This window comes from Poecilia formosa, unplaced genomic scaffold, assembly GCF_000485575.1.
Source record: "Poecilia formosa unplaced genomic scaffold, Poecilia_formosa-5.1.2 Scaffold53, whole genome shotgun sequence".
NCBI classification, from domain to species: Eukaryota; Metazoa; Chordata; class Actinopteri; order Cyprinodontiformes; family Poeciliidae; genus Poecilia; species Poecilia formosa.
Genome location: NW_006799992.1, coordinates 516,984 through 534,981, shown reverse-complemented (window position 1 = coordinate 534,981; position 17,998 = coordinate 516,984). Strand labels below are relative to the sequence as shown.

The window sequence follows — 17,998 nt, the reverse complement described above, 5'->3', positions numbered from 1 at the left end:
AAGTTTTTTTTTTTTTTTTTTCTACATATGTTTGGTTTTATAGCCACCTTTGCAGGAAAACTCTCCTGGCCAAAACCGTCCAGTTTTTCCACCTCTTTGATGTACAAAAGTTCTGCTTCAGCTGGTGGCCTCCCGCTTTATGGTAGAAACAAAGCATAAGACAGAACCGTCCCTGTCATCAGGGTATGTTTTTACACCATTTAAATCAAGGTCAGGCTTTTACATTCACTAATCTTCAGAATAAATGTCATTCATTTCCAGCCTTTTCTGAGGGGTGACGTAATCAAACATCAATTAACATAAATGTATTTTATGAATAAAAAATTAGGTGCTCTACTATGAATGTGTTGTTCCTTTTCTGCATTTCACCCAACATCGTAATTATACGTGTTGCTCAGATACATAAATACATATTGTAGTTGGATGATAGTCACTCACTGCATATTGGATCAATTTGATAATCAGAAATGGTAAAACTAATTTAACCTGACTGATTTCCAGGTACACACCCCATACTTAAAGCAGAGCCAATAAATTTACAGTAGCACCGAGTCAAAGTCAATCCAGATGCTTAGCATGCTCTTTTATTTTTGCAAAACAAGACATGATGGTTGTTTGTGATTTCTGCCCGGTTGGAACATGCAACTCTGTCAGAGTTTCAAACTGGAAGCTGTTGCTCTTCCACTTGCAGTGGAGAAGATATACAATAAGTTTTAGCCTTGGTTGTTTATTATCTAAGTTGAACATTTTGGGTTATATGGATGAAACTTTGGCACAACTAGCACAGTGACCCCAAAAATGCCCCAAAGCATTGAACTGCATGTAAATCTCTGACCGGAACTGTTAATACAGATTAAAATGTGGAAATGTGTACCAGTGACTCTTATGCTCCTCAGCAACTTTCTTAGTCCACTCCTCCAGCACTTCATCCCCATTGGGCCAGTTCTACAAGGAAAAAACAAAGGCAAACAAAACAGCAAATTAGACAAAAAAAAACAAAACTAAATATCATCCACGTAGAGCGTTAGATGCTGAAGATCAGAAAAATCATAAAACTACTCAAAAAAGAAGATACCAGTGCAAAATGCCTGTGAAGATTCAACAACAATGTTTGTAGCTGCATTAATAAAAAGCATCTAGTTCTCATATGATTTCAACAACACCACCCACTTCAGTAGCAATCTAGCCTGTCAATCAACTATGCAGGGGAGTTAACAGCACACAAGAATGCATGCCCTCAGGCAACGCATGCATGGAAAGAACAAGGCATGCGATTCTTAGCTGAGCAGTAGTAGCAGCAGTTTGAGGACTCACCACTGGGAAGAGCACATACTCTCTGAGGAAGTCCTGAGATGGGAAGTGGGTGAAGTCTCCAAAGTCAGCTTCAAATCAAAGACAAGCAATGAGAATAATTTAGAGCAAAGCAACACATTTAATATATAAAACTTAATTCCGACAGATCGTTTTGTATGAGATCTGATATTGAATATAGCAGGAAAGCTTGACGTGTTATAATTTTATTGTAGTTTAGATTGCTTTGTGAAATTTAAAATCAATTTGACATTTAAAGTGGTCTCAATTGCTACTGATAAATGTCCTTTGCAATACGGGGGCTCATTCTGACACGTTTACCACACCTTTACAGGCTAGTGTGGCAAAACATCCATGGCATAAAGTAAGAGCCTTCTTTTATACAAGGCAGTTGTATAAAAGTGCTGGAACAGAAATTGTGACTTTCTCATTTGAGATGAGACCTTCAGGTGATTTGTGTTTCATATGAAGTCCTAAATTTACAGCAAATAAAGAAGAAACACTCCTTCAAAAAAAAAAAAAAAAAAGTTGATCATAACAGTTTAAGAAAGTATCACATTTGATGTACAAAAGACTTATTATCACCTTGAAAAGAAGTGGGTCTAAGCTAGTTCGGCTTGTTTTTATTTTTTAGAATCCCTATTTCGACCTCATCAAGATCAAACAATTAGACACCGCTACAAAATATTTAGTCTTCATTGCATAATAACTCTGTAGTTTTTTTTTCTGTTTAAAAGCTTATTTTTGTGGATGTTCATAAACAACAATTCAGTGCAAGGTATGCTAATAATTTGTAATAACACATTTATGTTAACTGTTTTGATAAAATGAACCATTCAACAATTTTGTATTGTACTTGTATTTACTGTAAAAGATTACAAAAATGTGTGTCCAACACATTATCAAAGCCCCGGGCAGCAAAATATCTCCATGACCTGCTCGTTCCTTAGATAGCGCTTATACTGAGCACTAAGTGCTGCCTGTTGGACAAAAGGAGGCCAAGTGGAGGATCTTGCTCCTTACAGATAAGAGTTTTCCTGATGCTATAACGCTAACCTTGGAGCTGCTGATAAGCTAACACTCTGTTTACATTCCCCCCTGGGACACAGACTGCATCCAGGAACAAGCCAGAGAGCACTAAAAGGGCATATTTGTGTGTGTATGTGTTAGGATTGATACCATAGGAACTCAAGTGGACTGGATTCCCCCCGTGGTTTGCAGCCATATAAGGTAGGAGAGTCAAGACGACCCGAGCAACAATGAGTTTGCACTATCTTTCTAGGAATTTATTCACATGATTTTTTTTTTTTTTTACCTTGTACTGCTAGTCCAGCTAATCTTATCCCCCGCTCCACAGTGCACTGCAGATGTCCGTCAAGCACCTCCTTCTTCACTTGCAGATAATACTGATACCTACAGAGAAAAGAGAGCAAATAAAAAAAATTAAAAAAAAACATCTGATCAAACCTTCATTATGACTCTGAGGCTGAAAATTAATGTGGTTAATGTATAATAACTGGTGTGCAGAATTATATGTTATACGTCCAAATGTTTTTGGCTACGTAAAATGGATGAGTAGGGAAAGACAAAAAAAAAAGAAGAAGAAGCTTAAAAAAAATTTTTACAGCCACTTAACAAATGCCAAAGGTCATGTTTTAACCTTTTATGCCACCAACTTAAAATATAACTTTCAATTTAATAAAAAAAAAATTTATAAAAATAAAAAATCACTCCTTTTGACAGATTATTTTTCACCAATCCAACCAAAACAGCTTTTAAAAAAATTGGCTAGATTACAGTAAATTCACTACGAAACTTACTATAAAGTGTGAGTAAAAGTAAATTTCTTAAAATCATCAACTGTCAAAAACAGGTAAGAAAAAGTCTCATTCACAGCCCATAAGTGAATACTAATATTACGAGCTACTATCTACGTTCCATTTGGGATTAGTGAAGTATTCTTGACTAAAGGCATTCTAAATAGTACTTGAGAAATTTGACTCTTATTTTGAAAACAGAAGAAGTATTTTGTGAGTTGATGAATGACATCATATGACCATTAACATATTTCGGACAGTTTTTATGGTAGCAGATTAAAAAAAAAACAGTGATAGTGTATGGCAGACTGTATAAGGGTAATATTTACGGATTGTGTGAGTGCAGGACAATGATTAGCTACTTCACAATTATGTTGTGAAGTAGCTACGGTGTGGATATACTACACTGAGCTGTGAGCAGGGTTTTCTAATAGCACAGTTGCAGATTTATGAAACTTTTATTCCATTTGCCAAACATAAAGAGAATAATTGTATTGTTTTTTTTTTCTGCACAAAGTCAAGCTAAAATTATTCAAAACTAAAGCCACATCAAATCAAAGTTCTGCAACGGTTACAATTTTTTTAAAAACACAGCATGTGAATTGTAGACAATTCCCTCTATTTGTGTAAACTAACAAACCCAACTTCTTTACGCCACTGATGTAGGTTGATGATGTAGGTTATGCTACTTTCAACCGGGCAAGTCCTCGTTAATAAATGTTTAGTTTGCCAAAGCCTGTTTGTTTAAACCGGAAGCGCTATGAAGTTAATGAACAGCAGCCTTGGAATCGGTAGTAGCTTTAAAAGAAAAAAAACTGCGGGTAAAATAAATCCGAGTAGGTGGGTGGTGACTTATTAACTCTCAGAAACCCTCCAGACTTTGTTGGGAGTTAATGTTAGATTTTTCACCAAGCCGCAGTCTCTGAACACCAACCTATAAAAGTCCCATGCTGGAAACTCTGATGGCTTGAAGCGCGACACATTTATCCACAGAATCAGAACGGAGCTTGTGTTTTACTGATGGAAGGATTGCAAACATGCGGACAGCACACACACACAGAAGACGTATTCTTCTGTTTCTGGTCGGTGCGACAGAAAGTGTGCGTCAAGACTATTCTGGCTCTCCTGAACAAAGCCAAAGAGGCCTGCTGCAGAAGTGAGTCAGTGTTTGAAATACCACTGACTCATTTTTGACTCTAGTGGAATGCCAAGTGGAAGCTAAACTAAATGATTTTGTAGCTCTGTAATTGTTCGTGGAACACAGAGCATGTTGAACTGAGACAAATCTTTAGCACAACGCAAGAGAGGAAACTTGAAGTTGCTCTCTAAGGCAAACTATGACAGGTTTCACTGTGGTTTTGGACGGCGGTGGTTTCATCAAGTGTAAACCAATAAAATGACAGAGCTCGGACTGCTAAAGCCACACTCTGCTATCAGAAAATGTGGTGAAATTCATCATAAGAAAGAGAGAGAGAGAGGGAAAAAGAGCCCCTAAGGGCTGGAATAAATAAAACTCCTAAAGCTCCAAGCTGCTTTCTGTCCACTTTTAGCCACCATCCTGCTGGAGGTTTGTGTTTTGAAGAATGAAAGTGGCCACACAGGAGGACAGGAAGGACCGTTGGGGCGACCCGGCTCAGCTGCGTGAAAACTCCCACAGTGTTTCCCATTGTGCTGTCATGGCACACAGGCTGCGTCTTCCTGATGTGGGCTGTGAGCCACCTTCTCCGACACATGGTCAGACACAAGTTAATACACAGAGAGCGACCAAGGTGATTTAGAAACCACACAGTCGCATGTTTGGTCACTCCCTCACATGACCAAAAATACACGAAATCCAGGATTTTTTTTTTTTTTTTAATTTGTAAAACTTTTCATTTCCCACCTCGCATCGCTCAGAGTTCATAAACTGTCACATCCTCTCTGCTGTTTCTTTGTGTTTCTTTTCTTTTTCAAGCTCCTCTAGGCATACTCACAGACCTATAATCTGACCCCGCCCTCCTCCCCTCACCCTGTCATTACACCCCGTTGGCTAAGATGCCATTCTGTTCCCGTGGCAACCCTCTAATTAAGCCAACCCCAACCACAGAGGAGGCTGGAGCAAACGGAGGGGGGCGGGGCCTGATGTGGTCAGGAAGGGGGAGGAGCCTTTCAGAACACAAAACCTTTCCAACGATTGTGGATTTTGTTTTTCAAAACCCCTCCATGTTTTCCCTGCAGTCTCGGTGCGGCGCTCGGGGGACGTTAAAGTCGGCAGCGGTCGGTTCTTTTCTGAGGTTGGATGGGAAACAACATGATAGTGTTTACTCATGGTTGAGGCCAGATGAATTAGATGACAAGCTATTGAAATAGCTGTGAAAGTAAAGATGTGGTTAAAAAACAACAAAAAAACAACAAAGGTTCCAAATGGAGCGTCCAAAGGAAAAAAAAAAAAATAAGAGTGCTATCACCTTTTTACCAGAAGGTAAAAATTAAGATTGTTATCTCAGATCATTTTATAATCTAAAGAAACAATTATAATTAACAGAGTCATTGAGGTGACAGTAAAAAAAAAAAAAAAAATCCTAAACACAAATTCAGCCATTAGTGAAGGTTAGAACTGATCAGACCAAAGTCTTAAGCTCTTTGAAAGACTAAAAACTTGGCCTGAACTTGCCACTCAAAGACTTTGAACTTGACCGGGACTTGGGAAAAACTACTAGTTCCTTTAGCCCCTCTTCAAATAGACAAGACAATAGAACATGTCAGGAAATGGCAACAAGAAAACAGCAACTCCCTTTGAACGCGACTACAGCTCAAAAATTAAGTAGTTTAAGCAACTGGAAGCACTTAAACTTGAGCTCTTTTTACAGCATAATGGAAAACAATAATGATCTTGGGGTTAAAACTGTAAATAGCATAACAACCTCCCAGGTTTCCTGGAGAAACCTTTTCTGCTCTGCCATTCGACAGATAAATCTGTGGAGTTTGGAAGGCGTTGTTGGGACTTTAATTGGAACTTTGTGCTCTGGACAGATGAGAAGGCTGAACCTTTTGGCAACACTCTAGGTCAGCCTGTCATAAAGGAAAGGATAAATATGTGGGGGGAAAAAAGCACGTCATGCCCACTGCTAAGAATAGATCAGGATGCTCTGGGCCTGAACACCTTCAAAATGCCAGGAATTTAAAAAAAAATAAATAATCTGCTTGTGAGAAAACAACCCAAAACATATGGCCAAAATCAACACAGGCTAAATCTAGTTTCTTTTACATACGTCTACTGGTACATGATGGGCAAAAAGAGATGGGTTATTGGATTCTTCAGGGGGATCGTGTTGTGGCAAAATATTTTAACCCCTCACTATTTCAAACAAAGGACCAACAACCCACTAAAAAAACTCGAAGCAGACACCTAAATTTGATTCAGTCTAGGAGCAGAATGGCACAAAGAGAATCGTCTGACAATTGAGGAGTAAACTCATACGGGTCATTAGTATTTGCCTAAATGGCCCAAACACACACAGAAACATTACTGCACACGTTCGTTCACAAGGAAGTCCCTTTTGGAATCTCAAACAGGTATGTCAGAATGACTTAATGCTGCTCTAACAGCTGGTGAATCTACACACTTATACATGAGGTAGAGCTTTCTCTCTTGGAGTTTCTTCCTCAAAGCAGAATATTCTGCTGGACGTCCAGGCGCAGTAGCAGGCACAAAGAGCCTTTTATACACCCACGCATGTCCAAGCCCCGCTAGTAAAAGACATGCAACCAGATGTCCGAGTGGCTTGGACAACAATCCTGTAAGCATGTGTGCATGCAAGACTGGATGTCAGTATGTGTGTACATATGGTTGAGATCCCCCGGAACGTCCCCCCGCCCCGCTCCTTCACTCCCTCCACCTCTGCATGGGTATCACCCTCAGCACCCCTCAGCCCTGTGAGGGTTTGTGTGGGTGGCAGGAGAATTTCACTTTGAAATGTGTTGAATCAGCAAGAGGCGCAACAGAGTACAGCTGCTGCTTGTGTGTGTGTGCGCGTGTAACCGTGTGTGCGTGTGTTGGTGAAAACTAGCTGAACAAAGCTTCAATTTCAAGGCTGCTGCTGATGGTGGCCTCGGGGGCCACTGGGGCCAGCTGGCCTCGCTCCGGTCAACAACTCTCGTTTACGGTCTTCACTCTCTGTGAGACGTTTTTCCTCCCCTTCACATGGGGGAACAGAAGGTTTGGACCACACACCGGCTGCGACCTGCTCTCTGAAAGAGATCTTCTGAGAAAAGACCCTCAACATATCTAATTGCAAACCTGGTCGTAAAATGTGTCGGAGTATTAAGGAATAAAGCTGTTAATCTTTCGACAGAGGAGAACTGATTTTCTATTACAACAAAAGTTTCTGGTATTTTTTTTATTGTAGCCTTTGAAGCCGGGATAAATAGAATTTTTTTTGTTGTTGTTTTTTTTTTACTTTTTGTATGTGCCAGACACAAAAAAATGGTCCGGACAGGGATACTGATTGTGTCGGCAGAAACAACAGAGGTGACCAAATATTAAACTACAGCATCACTGAAATCAGGAAATAGCTTTCCTCTTCTTTCAAACAAAATAGTTGCTATAAACCAACTGGCTCCTTTCCTGTAATCTAAATTTGCTTCTATAAGGTTTTCGATTCTTTGAACACTTCTTCACGTCTTCAGTGAGTTCTTGTATTTCAGGACCTTAAAACTGAACACCGGATCAATGTGGAGCGGATATTCATTTGAAAGACGATTTGCTTCCTGACAACGAGCAAAAAAAAACACAATAACACTAAACTAAAAGCTCCCACGTACTCCGACGTGCCTTGCGTATTCTGCGAGCCACTCAGACTCTGCACACTCTGTCTACGGATAGCTGAGATTTCATAATGTGCTGACTGCCTACATTTCTTGTGACAAATTCCTTCACTTTCCATAATATGAATGGATAATACCAAAATTTGAGCACCTTGCCATTGACACCTGTCAATGTGGCATAAAAGTGGCAGTCAACGCTTGACCTTATCAGTTTGGTGTCTTATACAAAACAGTTTCATGTGGACACCATTTCTCACTGAGCAGTTTGCTGTATGACACTGTGTAAAAAATCTTTTTTTTTTTTCTTAACTTTTGCCAATGGACCTGTGTCTCATCATATCCATACCCCAGTGAAGCAAGAAGTAGTGGATTAATAATTAAAGGTTCCTAGAAATGTTCCCTGCTTAAACAGTAAAATATAAACTGAAAACTTGCATCAGTTAAATTTTCAGTCTTGGAACAGATAGAGATGTACGCAGTTGTGACACCAGTGATTTTCTTAACTATTCAAAGACTTTTATCTAAGAAAATAAATGTTCTCAGATTTTTTTTCTCATTTAAATTAGACTAGAGGCAACGTAAAACTTGTTTGTTTGAATGAGTTTTCAACATCTTTACCAGGAGTGACAGTAATTGTTGAGGTGGGCGTAAATTTATTTTAAAAACACATCGAAATACTCATCCAATCAGCTTGCATGGTGGAAATGAATGTTTGAAAAAAGTAGAAATGATGAAGGTTGCAAAAACAAAACGGTATGACCGGGATTGTTACCTTTCCTGCTTGAGCTGTTGCTTTTCGACCAGTGCAAATATAAAGTACATTTTTGCTGTTAACTACAAACTACCGGGAGAGTAAAAATTATTGTTAGGACATCATGGCAGAAATCCAGTTTGCTAATTAAAAAAAAAAAAACAAAGAATGGAAGAAAAATACAAAATAATGTATTCGAAGTGAACTGTAAACTAACTGTAAACCAACATTCTGTTAAACTACAGCTACACGCAGGCAGCACAGAATTCAAGTTCATGTTTAAAAAAAAACGCTTGCAGAGATTTAAACAGTGCTGTGGTTCATTTGTGCAGCTGCATGGAGACAGGAAGAGAGTGAGATCCAGTTTCAGGTTACATATCAGTCAAATCCTGCACTTCAAAGACCTGACCACATCAAAACAAGTCACATTACACTCAGCAAATTTACACAAAGACACTCAACGCTTTGCCTTTTTTAAGCAAAATGGTTTTGATTTTTTTTTTCCTGTGTGTGATTCACTATTAAAGTTTAAAGAATGTTTTTTCTGTTTTGTCAGCGGTTATTTAATAAAGTAGACCATAAATCCCGAAAAACACAAGAACATACAATTCTCACCGTCTAAAGCCAAAATTTGCAGCCAAACTTGTACTCTCTCTGTCTCCACTTGTGCCTGTGTCACTCATTTAGCTAAAAGTCTACCCTCCCCTTTCCCTGAACCAGGTATCTATTTCAGGGAATTTGCAATTTAAAGTCAATCTTCAAATTGCAAGCTATCTGAAAGAATTGTACTTTTAGAGAAGACGGTGTTCGGTCTCGTGAATTCTGCAAAAACAAAATCTGCAGATGCATAAAAACAGGTTAATTGCTCTAAAACTTTTCAAATTTCTTGAAAATGGTTATCATTCTCAATTTTAAACTCCCAGGGAGCATGTACGATCTTACGCTGCGCTGCACTATAGCTAACGCCTCTGACAGGGCTGCAGCTGGCTTCTTAGGGCAGTGTGAGAGGAGTGTGTGTGTTTTTAGTAAACCAGACGTCCCCTCCCCCTTTTATCCCCGGCACTTCTGCTGTGAGGAATGTGTGGTCCGCCTCCTACGCTGGACGGCTGTGCCAGCATTCCTGACAAATAGAAGAAGAAAAAGAGGGGGGAGGAACACGAAGGACGATGAAGGGACACTGAGAAAATGACTGAGAGCTATTGGCGCTCAACGTGGGGAGTTCTGCTCTCAAAGAGAAGTAAAGGTGACACCATGTTCAGGGTTGGCAACAAAAAGAGGGTGGGCTTAAAAAAAAAGAGAGAAACTATTGTTTCCTAAATTGTCCTCAAGCCCTCATCATAACCTCCGCCAACCCCTTTAACCCCTATGCACACACATCATAAAACCCTACAGGGGATTCCTGGAATACCACCCTTTAACCCGACTAACTCCTGGTTTCTGTGTAACACGAGTGTAAACACCCGCTTTCCACTGTCTCAAGCACAAGTTGCTCAAAAACAGCTCCTTCTTCCACTGAAGCCACATCAGTTCATGTCCCATCCTGCCTTTCTAGAAAAACCGAGGACATTCAGCGCAAGAAATGGCTAATAAACAGACACACACCTTCGAATTCTCTCTTGTGTCAAGCCGTCAAGCTGCGACCTGCCACCGACCTATCCCACATCCAGTGGGGCAGAAGCCACAAATTCATCGGCTCTCCGCGAGGAAGAGCCGCAGAGTGCGAGCCGCCGTGTGTTTTTTCTGCGTAAATCAGTCTGACGTGCCAGACTGTCCGCTGCACATTGACCCCCGCATGCACTCTTCGCAGCTACCTAACATGTTCATTCACAACCCTGCTAACACACTCCCAGACTACACGCGGTGGCAAGAGGAAATAATGGCAATGATTGACCATGTTGAAGCTATTTTTGTTCTGTGCTCTTGCTATCGATCAGAAAATATAGCAAATTCAAAGAATAAAGCTGCTCAGTATAAGAAACACCTCATTTTATCAACTTGCTAAAATATCTATAAAAATATGTTAGCAATTATTTAAATGACTGAATTAAAAAAAAAAACTATTTGTTGAATTAAAACTCAAAGAGTTACCACAGAGGATTTTAATACTTTTGCAAGAAGCTGGAAATGTGATCAGGAACACGCTGCCACATATTCCTCACACAGCTGCAGATGTTTTAACCCACAATAACAAACAACAAAATTACAAAATGTAAACTTTCAACATTTGAACCATCTGCCCCCCCATTGTACGCCAAACAGCCTCATTGAAAGTCACACTCTCTTTGCCCATAAACCAGAGATTTATTTAAGACTTCTTACCTGGTGGCTTCTTGTTCCAGACGGGAAACATTGGGAACGTAGAACATGACTCCGAAAAACAGCTGAGGCTCATTGCCAAACTTGTCCAGCTGTTTCTTGAGGGGTTTCTCGAGTTCCACCCAGCGCTGCGCTGGTGTCTGGGTCTTTCCTTGGAACCACAGTCCGAAGTAATGGGTCTGCAAACCGAAAAGAGAAAAGAATAGAAGGTCGTGAGGTGGAATAAAATGTCGTGTCTGTGAGTTAACCAATCAGCCGTCTCTTGGAGTTCACAAGAAATTACACGGGCCTTACTCGCTAAAATGTATTGTCAATACAAATACAATACAAATATTTTATCCATTTCAAGCTGGGAGAGAAATATTTTTGTTATGGGATTTAAAACCAACACTGCTGATCGAGCATTGAAAACTATAAACATTTATCCTTCATTTTACATCTACTTTGTTTTAACTCCAACAACTCATGAGCGTTAGATATTATTGTTCGCGTCGCTTATAAAACAATCGACCTGACCCGTATTGCTAATTTTAAACTTTTTTTCCCCCACTAGCTTTAAAATAACATTTCTGCGTATCATTTACAGAGAAGCGTTGACATTTATGTATGTGTGTGTGTGTGTGTGTGTGTTGTCACCTGTTAATTCACCGGTGCCACAGAGAGATAAACACATCTGTTTCCTCTGTGTTACTTAACCTTCCTTTAATAAAATTGCTCCAGCTGGAGGCATCAGCTGCCGCATACAGTGCTCGCATAACAAAGTCACTCTTATGTATACTGACGGTAAGAGATGAAGCGACAAACCCACGCAACATCCTGAGATGAAGTGCACAAAGGAGGCAGATGGCTGCTAAAGTTGTGGTGTTACACCCCTTTATTCATAGCATCGCTGACACCTGGCAAATACTACAACACTGTGTGAGTGTGCATTATTACGCCACACCTCAGAGACTCACTCAAACACACACATTCATCAGTTTCCATCATTCTTCAGGCAAACGCACATCCGCACATAGCATGATTCTGCCACTACCGTGTCGCTATACAGACGGTGCGTTCAGGGTGCCATGCCACATGTAGCGCGTCACTTTAAGTTTCATCCCCGGGCAGTCTGGCGTGTTCCTTGGTCTTTATAGTACAATTGTTAATTATTCATTTTTCTTTTTTTGTTTTTAACAGCATGATATCAGGAGGACATGTAATTGTGATACTGTTGCTGAATATTACAATAATATAAATTGCCATTAACCCACAATTTTCTAAATATCTTCCTTAGCTTGCAGCATTACATTTTCAGAGTTTTAGCATTTCAGCCACTAAAGTTAAGCATTTAATGTTGGCGTCATACAGTAAAATCACTCTCTAACAAAAGATTGCATCCGAGCAGTTTCTTGCTGTAGCAACGTTGTAAATGTTTGTTTGAAGATGTCGACTGCGCAGCTCATCAAACAAACCTCTGAGTCCTAAACATCTATAATTATAACAAAAATAAAATTACACAATGATAAACCAGTCATTGGATAGATTCACTAATCTGCACTGGGTTTTATTTTGGGGATTTTAAGTAAATTGGACTGAACACAAGTGAAGGACGAACTTTCCAGGTTTCTAATCGTAAAAATGCTTAACTCCGTGTATCGAAGCACATTTCAAAAGATTTGAAAACTTCTGACACAGTATAGATGAGGAAAGCATAAAACCCAGGACAGAAACGATGAGGGTTTAAAACCGAGAACTACAGAGGAGGAGCAAGAGAGGAGCACACAAAGGCAAAGGAGAGGTTAATTGTGACGAGGTGATGAGCACCCTTTCTTTCTTGCGTCCTGACAAGAGGATGGAGGTAGCCATGCTTCGTTAGAGACAAACAACAGAGACAGAGGAGGGCAAGGAGACACACGCTGGGTGTCAGGAGCAAAGTGTGACAATCACACAAGCAAAGACAATAAGCCAATACTGTCTCTAACTAATGCCACATTATGTAGGACTTCAATTAAGCCCCAGTAGATTGCACAGATTACATTCTGACCTATTATTTTGTGTTTTTATGCAGCGTCAGAAAGTAAGGCACTGACCTCCCGCAGCTCCAGCCTCTGTGCCACTGCCTCCAGACATTCCTGTCCCGTACTCTCCACCGACAGGGTGCATTCAATCACATTGTTGTCCAGCAGCCGGATTCTTGTCACAAAGTAGTTCTTGCTCAGGACGTTGTAGCGCCGTGTGCGCCGCAGCTTCAGCCCGAAGGGCATGGCGGGTCAAGGCGGGGGTCGCGGCTCAGTCAAAGGCCAAAAGTCACCCGAGGGCAAAGCGAGTGACGGAGAGGAGAGGGAAGGCTCTATGACCTGCCCGTCGCTCTCCTCACTCTCGCGCGACGCCGGCTACACCACCGGGCAGAGAGATGCACCCAGGCAAGGCGCTGGCCCATTCCCAAAGGTGTCCAGAGAGGAGGAGAACAAGGAGAGTTAGGACGAGGAGGATGAGCAGATGCTGTAAAGACAGAGAAAACACAGAGAAAAAAAAAAGTCAATAACGACATAGCAAAAATGCGTCACATTTTACCAAACTTCTTTGAACCTTATTATGACTCTCCGAACATAGATAGAAGGAGCAATAAGCCTTGGCTCTTATCGGTAAACAAACTTCTTATCAAAACTTCCCACATCATGGTTTCCAGTGATCCTGTCTTGTCTTCTCTCATAAAGAAACAGAACTAGCAACAGCAGCGGAAGTAGTATTACATTGAACATAAAAGCTTCATGCGGATTTATCCTAAAGCTCGACACAGCTTTGCTCTCCTCAGACCAGATCAGGCAGCGACGATAGACAGAGGCAGTGGTGTGAGGCAGTGGTCAGCAGCTGCAAATATCCATCCAGAACAAGTAGCTTAGTTAAATATGCCACATCGATAAGAGCGATAGAAAACTTGTTCAGGGTGCAAATGGCAGATTGGCTATGTTTCTTTACCCGGTGGCCATGTGATCCCCTTTCTAATGTCACCCTGTGTAACTGCCCATATGGCTGATATCAAAAACTGGCATTGCTCAGGATACCAACAAGCATGATGTGATGAGCACGGAGTTTGTTCACTGAATCCATAGAAATCGTTAAATGAAAAATCCCAGAACCTGGAAATTTGTGCAATTTCAGTCCTTAAAACTCTAATCAGAACCCTGCTAAGCAGGTTAGGCAGTGACCGTAGCGACTTTAAAATACTTGATTTTAATTTCTAAAGTAAATATTTGAAAGATGAAGAAAGAAATGCACGAGAGAAACTTAGCAGATGTTAAAATTCAACACACACACACACACAAAAAGAATCCCCTGCGAGATGGAGATGAGCAGCAGAAAGAAAGAGAGAGGAGGAGGAGTGGATGTGTTGCTTCTTGTCCCGGGTTCTGGCAATGCGCTCCTCCTAATAGTCAGCTTGGATCCCGGCCCAGATTCCTTTCTGCCCTGACGAGGGAAAACAGAGCACACCTGACACAAGCATACACCACAAGGAGGAGCAGAGTGCGAGTGGTGTGTGTGTGTGTGATGTGGCTGAGTGAGCAGGAAGGAATAAAAAAATTAAATTAAAAATAAAAATTAAAAAATCATGTACCACAGCTTGAATGAAAGCTGTCGAGAACCTAAAAAACATCCGTGTTGATTGCTTCAATGTGAGCCACACTTTGCTTCATGCTTGCCTGTTGCAACAGCAGTAACCCTTCTGGAAGCCACAGCACACCACATTCCTGATCTCTGAATCCAACTGCAGGTTGCGCACAACAAGTTATCATCTTATTTGTACACTTTTGGGAGGCGTTCATCTGCGCACACACACACGCACACACACACACACACACAGCGCGAGAAAGCCACCGATGGGTTATATTTGGTGGCTAAGCCAGCGTAGCTTTGGGATATGTGACCATCGTGACCCCGGCGGTCGCCTTCGCCCCCATCCGGCTCTGGCTTAAGGGAAAGTGACATCATTACAGTAAAACCTTCCCAGATCGTCTCAAAATAAAAAAAAGGTTCCCAAGAACACAAATCTGCAAAATCACTGTCGACAATTATACAGGCGTAGATAAACATACAGAGACATACTTTCACTGCAGTGTACAAACGGAGACATGCATGAACAGGGCACACCACAAACACATACAAATGATCTCTCTCACACACACACACCTACACGCACACGCACACACACACACACACACACACACCAAGTTCCTCGGAGGTTAGCCGAAAGACTAGACAGGTGCTACCCTAAGCCAGTAATCAGCGGAGTGGTTTGGGTGTGTGTGGTGGGGTAATGCAGACGAAGGGACGGACAATAGCTTGGGATCGGACCAACTCCTTGATGCGAAAAATAAATAAATAAAGAGAAAGAATGTTGCTGCAAAATCCCTGCCATCGTGTTTATTTCCAAAAACAGCCCCATACGCTTAGAAATTTGCACGTTGTAATTTTGTGGTGTGGCAAAAACCGAAGGAGAAAACTGAGTGAACAGGGTTTGCTTGTATTTTTAAGGGGGAGTGAGCTTTGTCTAAATATATGTGAAACCAGTGTTCTTTTTTTTTTTTCATTTCTCTTTGTCCCCTCCGAAGTGATACGACAAAGGGCAAACCGCCTCTTTTCTCTCTCTGTGTGCTTAAACCGCCGAGACCATCCACAATTACACAGGATCTTTTCTTTTATAACAGTTTACAGATGCATTGTGGGAAGTTTTTGACCCTCATCATTACGGATAATTCAAAGTGGTCAACGGAAGTCAGTTTTCCACGGAAAGTTTCATATTTTCACAGAATTAATTAAAACTGAAGCTGGACCACTGTTCCCACAGCAACATAGAAATTGTGTTGCATTTTCCTGTCAACCTTGCAACAGATCTATATTGTATTTTTGTGTCTTTATGAGGTAAAGCACTTTGAAATGCATTGTTGCCGAAATGTGCTATACAAATAAAATTTGATTGATTGATTAATTGATTTCTTATTGGCAATGCACCATATTCTGGAAGAGACGGCCTGGCAGGTGTGCAGCATCAACTATGTAAGAGGGGGGTTAGAATTAATGTGTCAGCAGCCAACAAAAGAAGTTATAATATGAGCTAATAAACAATGTTGATACAGGTTTCTGCCCTCAGGGATTTAACTTTTGCTGCTAACCACCTTTGTACAAAATCAGGTGTTTTTTTTTTTTGTTTTTTTTCTCCCAAGAGCCACCTGATGATATCACAAACCCAAACTTGCAAAGATAAGCTCTACAACCAACCAGGTGGCATTACGCAATCAAAACAAATTATGCATAAAGTGTAATAGCATACCTGTAGGCAAGACTAAATTACTAGCCTCAAATATGATTGATTGGAAAAGGCCCCAGCAGTCATAACCGAAAAGCACTTGATTTAAAACAAACAAACAAAAAAAAAAGCAATTTATTATTCACTCCAGCATCTGCTCAGAACCAGAGCCGCTGATTTATCTCTGCTGTTGGCGCAGGGCAGCCCCATTCAGTCCCACACAATAGTGGGAACAAAACAGCACTTTGTCACCTACCGCCAAATCCATTAGACGAAGGCCACAGAGAGCCGAGGAGGCAAGTGTAGCGTGCGTAACTCAATCAATCTGATCTCTGTCGCTCTGCTATGTCTCAAATACCAACACCGTCTCATCCCGCCCTCCGCTCCCCCCCTTCGCCCCTGGTCACACATGAGCGCTGTAGCAAAACAAATGGCCAGAGAGCTTCACAGCTCATAACTACACTTCCTCTGGCGCACTCTTTTTACAGTTTGAAGCCAAACTAGACCTGGATCGAATGTCGGGACTGCGTATCAGGCAGTGTTTAGAGGATGTGGCTTAAGAAGGGTCGGGTCGGTTATGCAAATTGAGGTTGTTGGGGTTTTTTTTTTTACCTCAAAAATGAAACACTTCCCAAAAAAAAACTCTGATTTCCTGACACCTCAGCCAATTAGACTTTATATTTATCTCAAATTTAAACTTTATCAAAAGTTTTTTCATGTCATGTCTGGTAAATGAACAAGACGTTCCTCTGAACGAAGGTGAAACAATTAGCGCTGACCTTTGCAGGCAGATTTAGTCGACGTTCTCAAACCATTGTAAAAACATTGTTAAAGCCTAGGTTGTGTCATTTTAAGAACACATTCTATTAGGGTGCTCTGGCAAAACCATTTGTCAGTGCGGTTGCAGGTTATCTAGTGAAGAAGAGTTTTTTGCCAGCATCAGTGAGGTGCTGATGCTGGACACTGGAGATTAAATCAGAAGAGGCGCAGAAGGTGCAGAGAGCCATTTGGAAGGAAGCTATATTTTCTACAAAATATCGAACATGATTTTGGTTCATTCAGGCTGCAAAATACTAGCGAGACCAAGGCATTCAGCAGATAACAGGAAGGATAAAGAGAGTATAGCACAGGTGCTCTTTTATCTTTGCAAGCATTCAACCTCTGCATGTCGTGGAACATGTCAGATTTGGAAATGCTTGGAGCCTTTTAATAACCTTGGCTTTTATAACATGTTAGCTCCATAATCATTTTCTCTTTGTTTCAGTACAGTAAAAAAAAACTCACTCTACAGCAATTGCTCCTACATCCACTGTTTGATTTGATCTCTTCACCCAATAAAAAAAAAAAAAAGAAAAAACACAATTTACGACCGCTTACAGCAACAAGGCAAGAAAAAACATGTTTAATGATATTATTTTAGCTTATTTTATTGTAGCCCTTAAAGAAAACATTCAAATAAACCAAAATCAGTATCAGCAAGCGTAAGTGTGACAGCTTCGGAGATGCATGCGAGTGTGTGCACACACAGTTATAAAGACAGAAGTATGCACTCTACCACGTGTTGTCCACAGACACATATATCCCTACAGTCTGGGACATGCAAGCATGAGCAGCTGCAAACAGATGGTGGAGCCAGGCGACCAGACAGTGTGCTTCTAACAAGCGCATCTGCTTTCTCACTTTGCAGTCCTTTTTCTCCACACCCCCCCC

The 17,998-nt window shown here is 40.9% G+C and overlaps 1 protein-coding gene and 1 long non-coding RNA gene across 2 annotated transcripts in view; one reads left to right on the top strand and one right to left on the bottom strand.

The window, feature by feature from the left end:
* LOC103138593 (protein tyrosine phosphatase non-receptor type 14) overlaps nucleotides 1-17,998 on the bottom strand; it is a 38,020-nt gene that overhangs the window by 13,041 nt on the left and 6,981 nt on the right. The window contains exons 2-7 of the mRNA XM_007552851.2: nucleotides 13,074-13,485; nucleotides 11,005-11,180; nucleotides 2,627-2,724; nucleotides 1,315-1,382; nucleotides 875-945; nucleotides 48-135 (exon numbers count right to left, since the gene is read on the bottom strand). Of these exons, the coding sequence (XP_007552913.1) occupies nucleotides 48-135; nucleotides 875-945; nucleotides 1,315-1,382; nucleotides 2,627-2,724; nucleotides 11,005-11,180; nucleotides 13,074-13,247 (675 nt within the window). The 5' untranslated portion in view covers nucleotides 13,248-13,485. The remainder of the gene's footprint in view (nucleotides 1-47; nucleotides 136-874; nucleotides 946-1,314; nucleotides 1,383-2,626; nucleotides 2,725-11,004; nucleotides 11,181-13,073; nucleotides 13,486-17,998) is intronic.
* The window catches only part of LOC107836357 (uncharacterized), a 21,546-nt gene continuing 6,603 nt past the window's right edge, over nucleotides 3,056-17,998 (top strand). The window contains exons 1-2 of the long non-coding RNA XR_001662242.1: nucleotides 3,056-6,014; nucleotides 9,692-9,697. This is a non-coding gene — a long non-coding RNA (uncharacterized LOC107836357). The remainder of the gene's footprint in view (nucleotides 6,015-9,691; nucleotides 9,698-17,998) is intronic.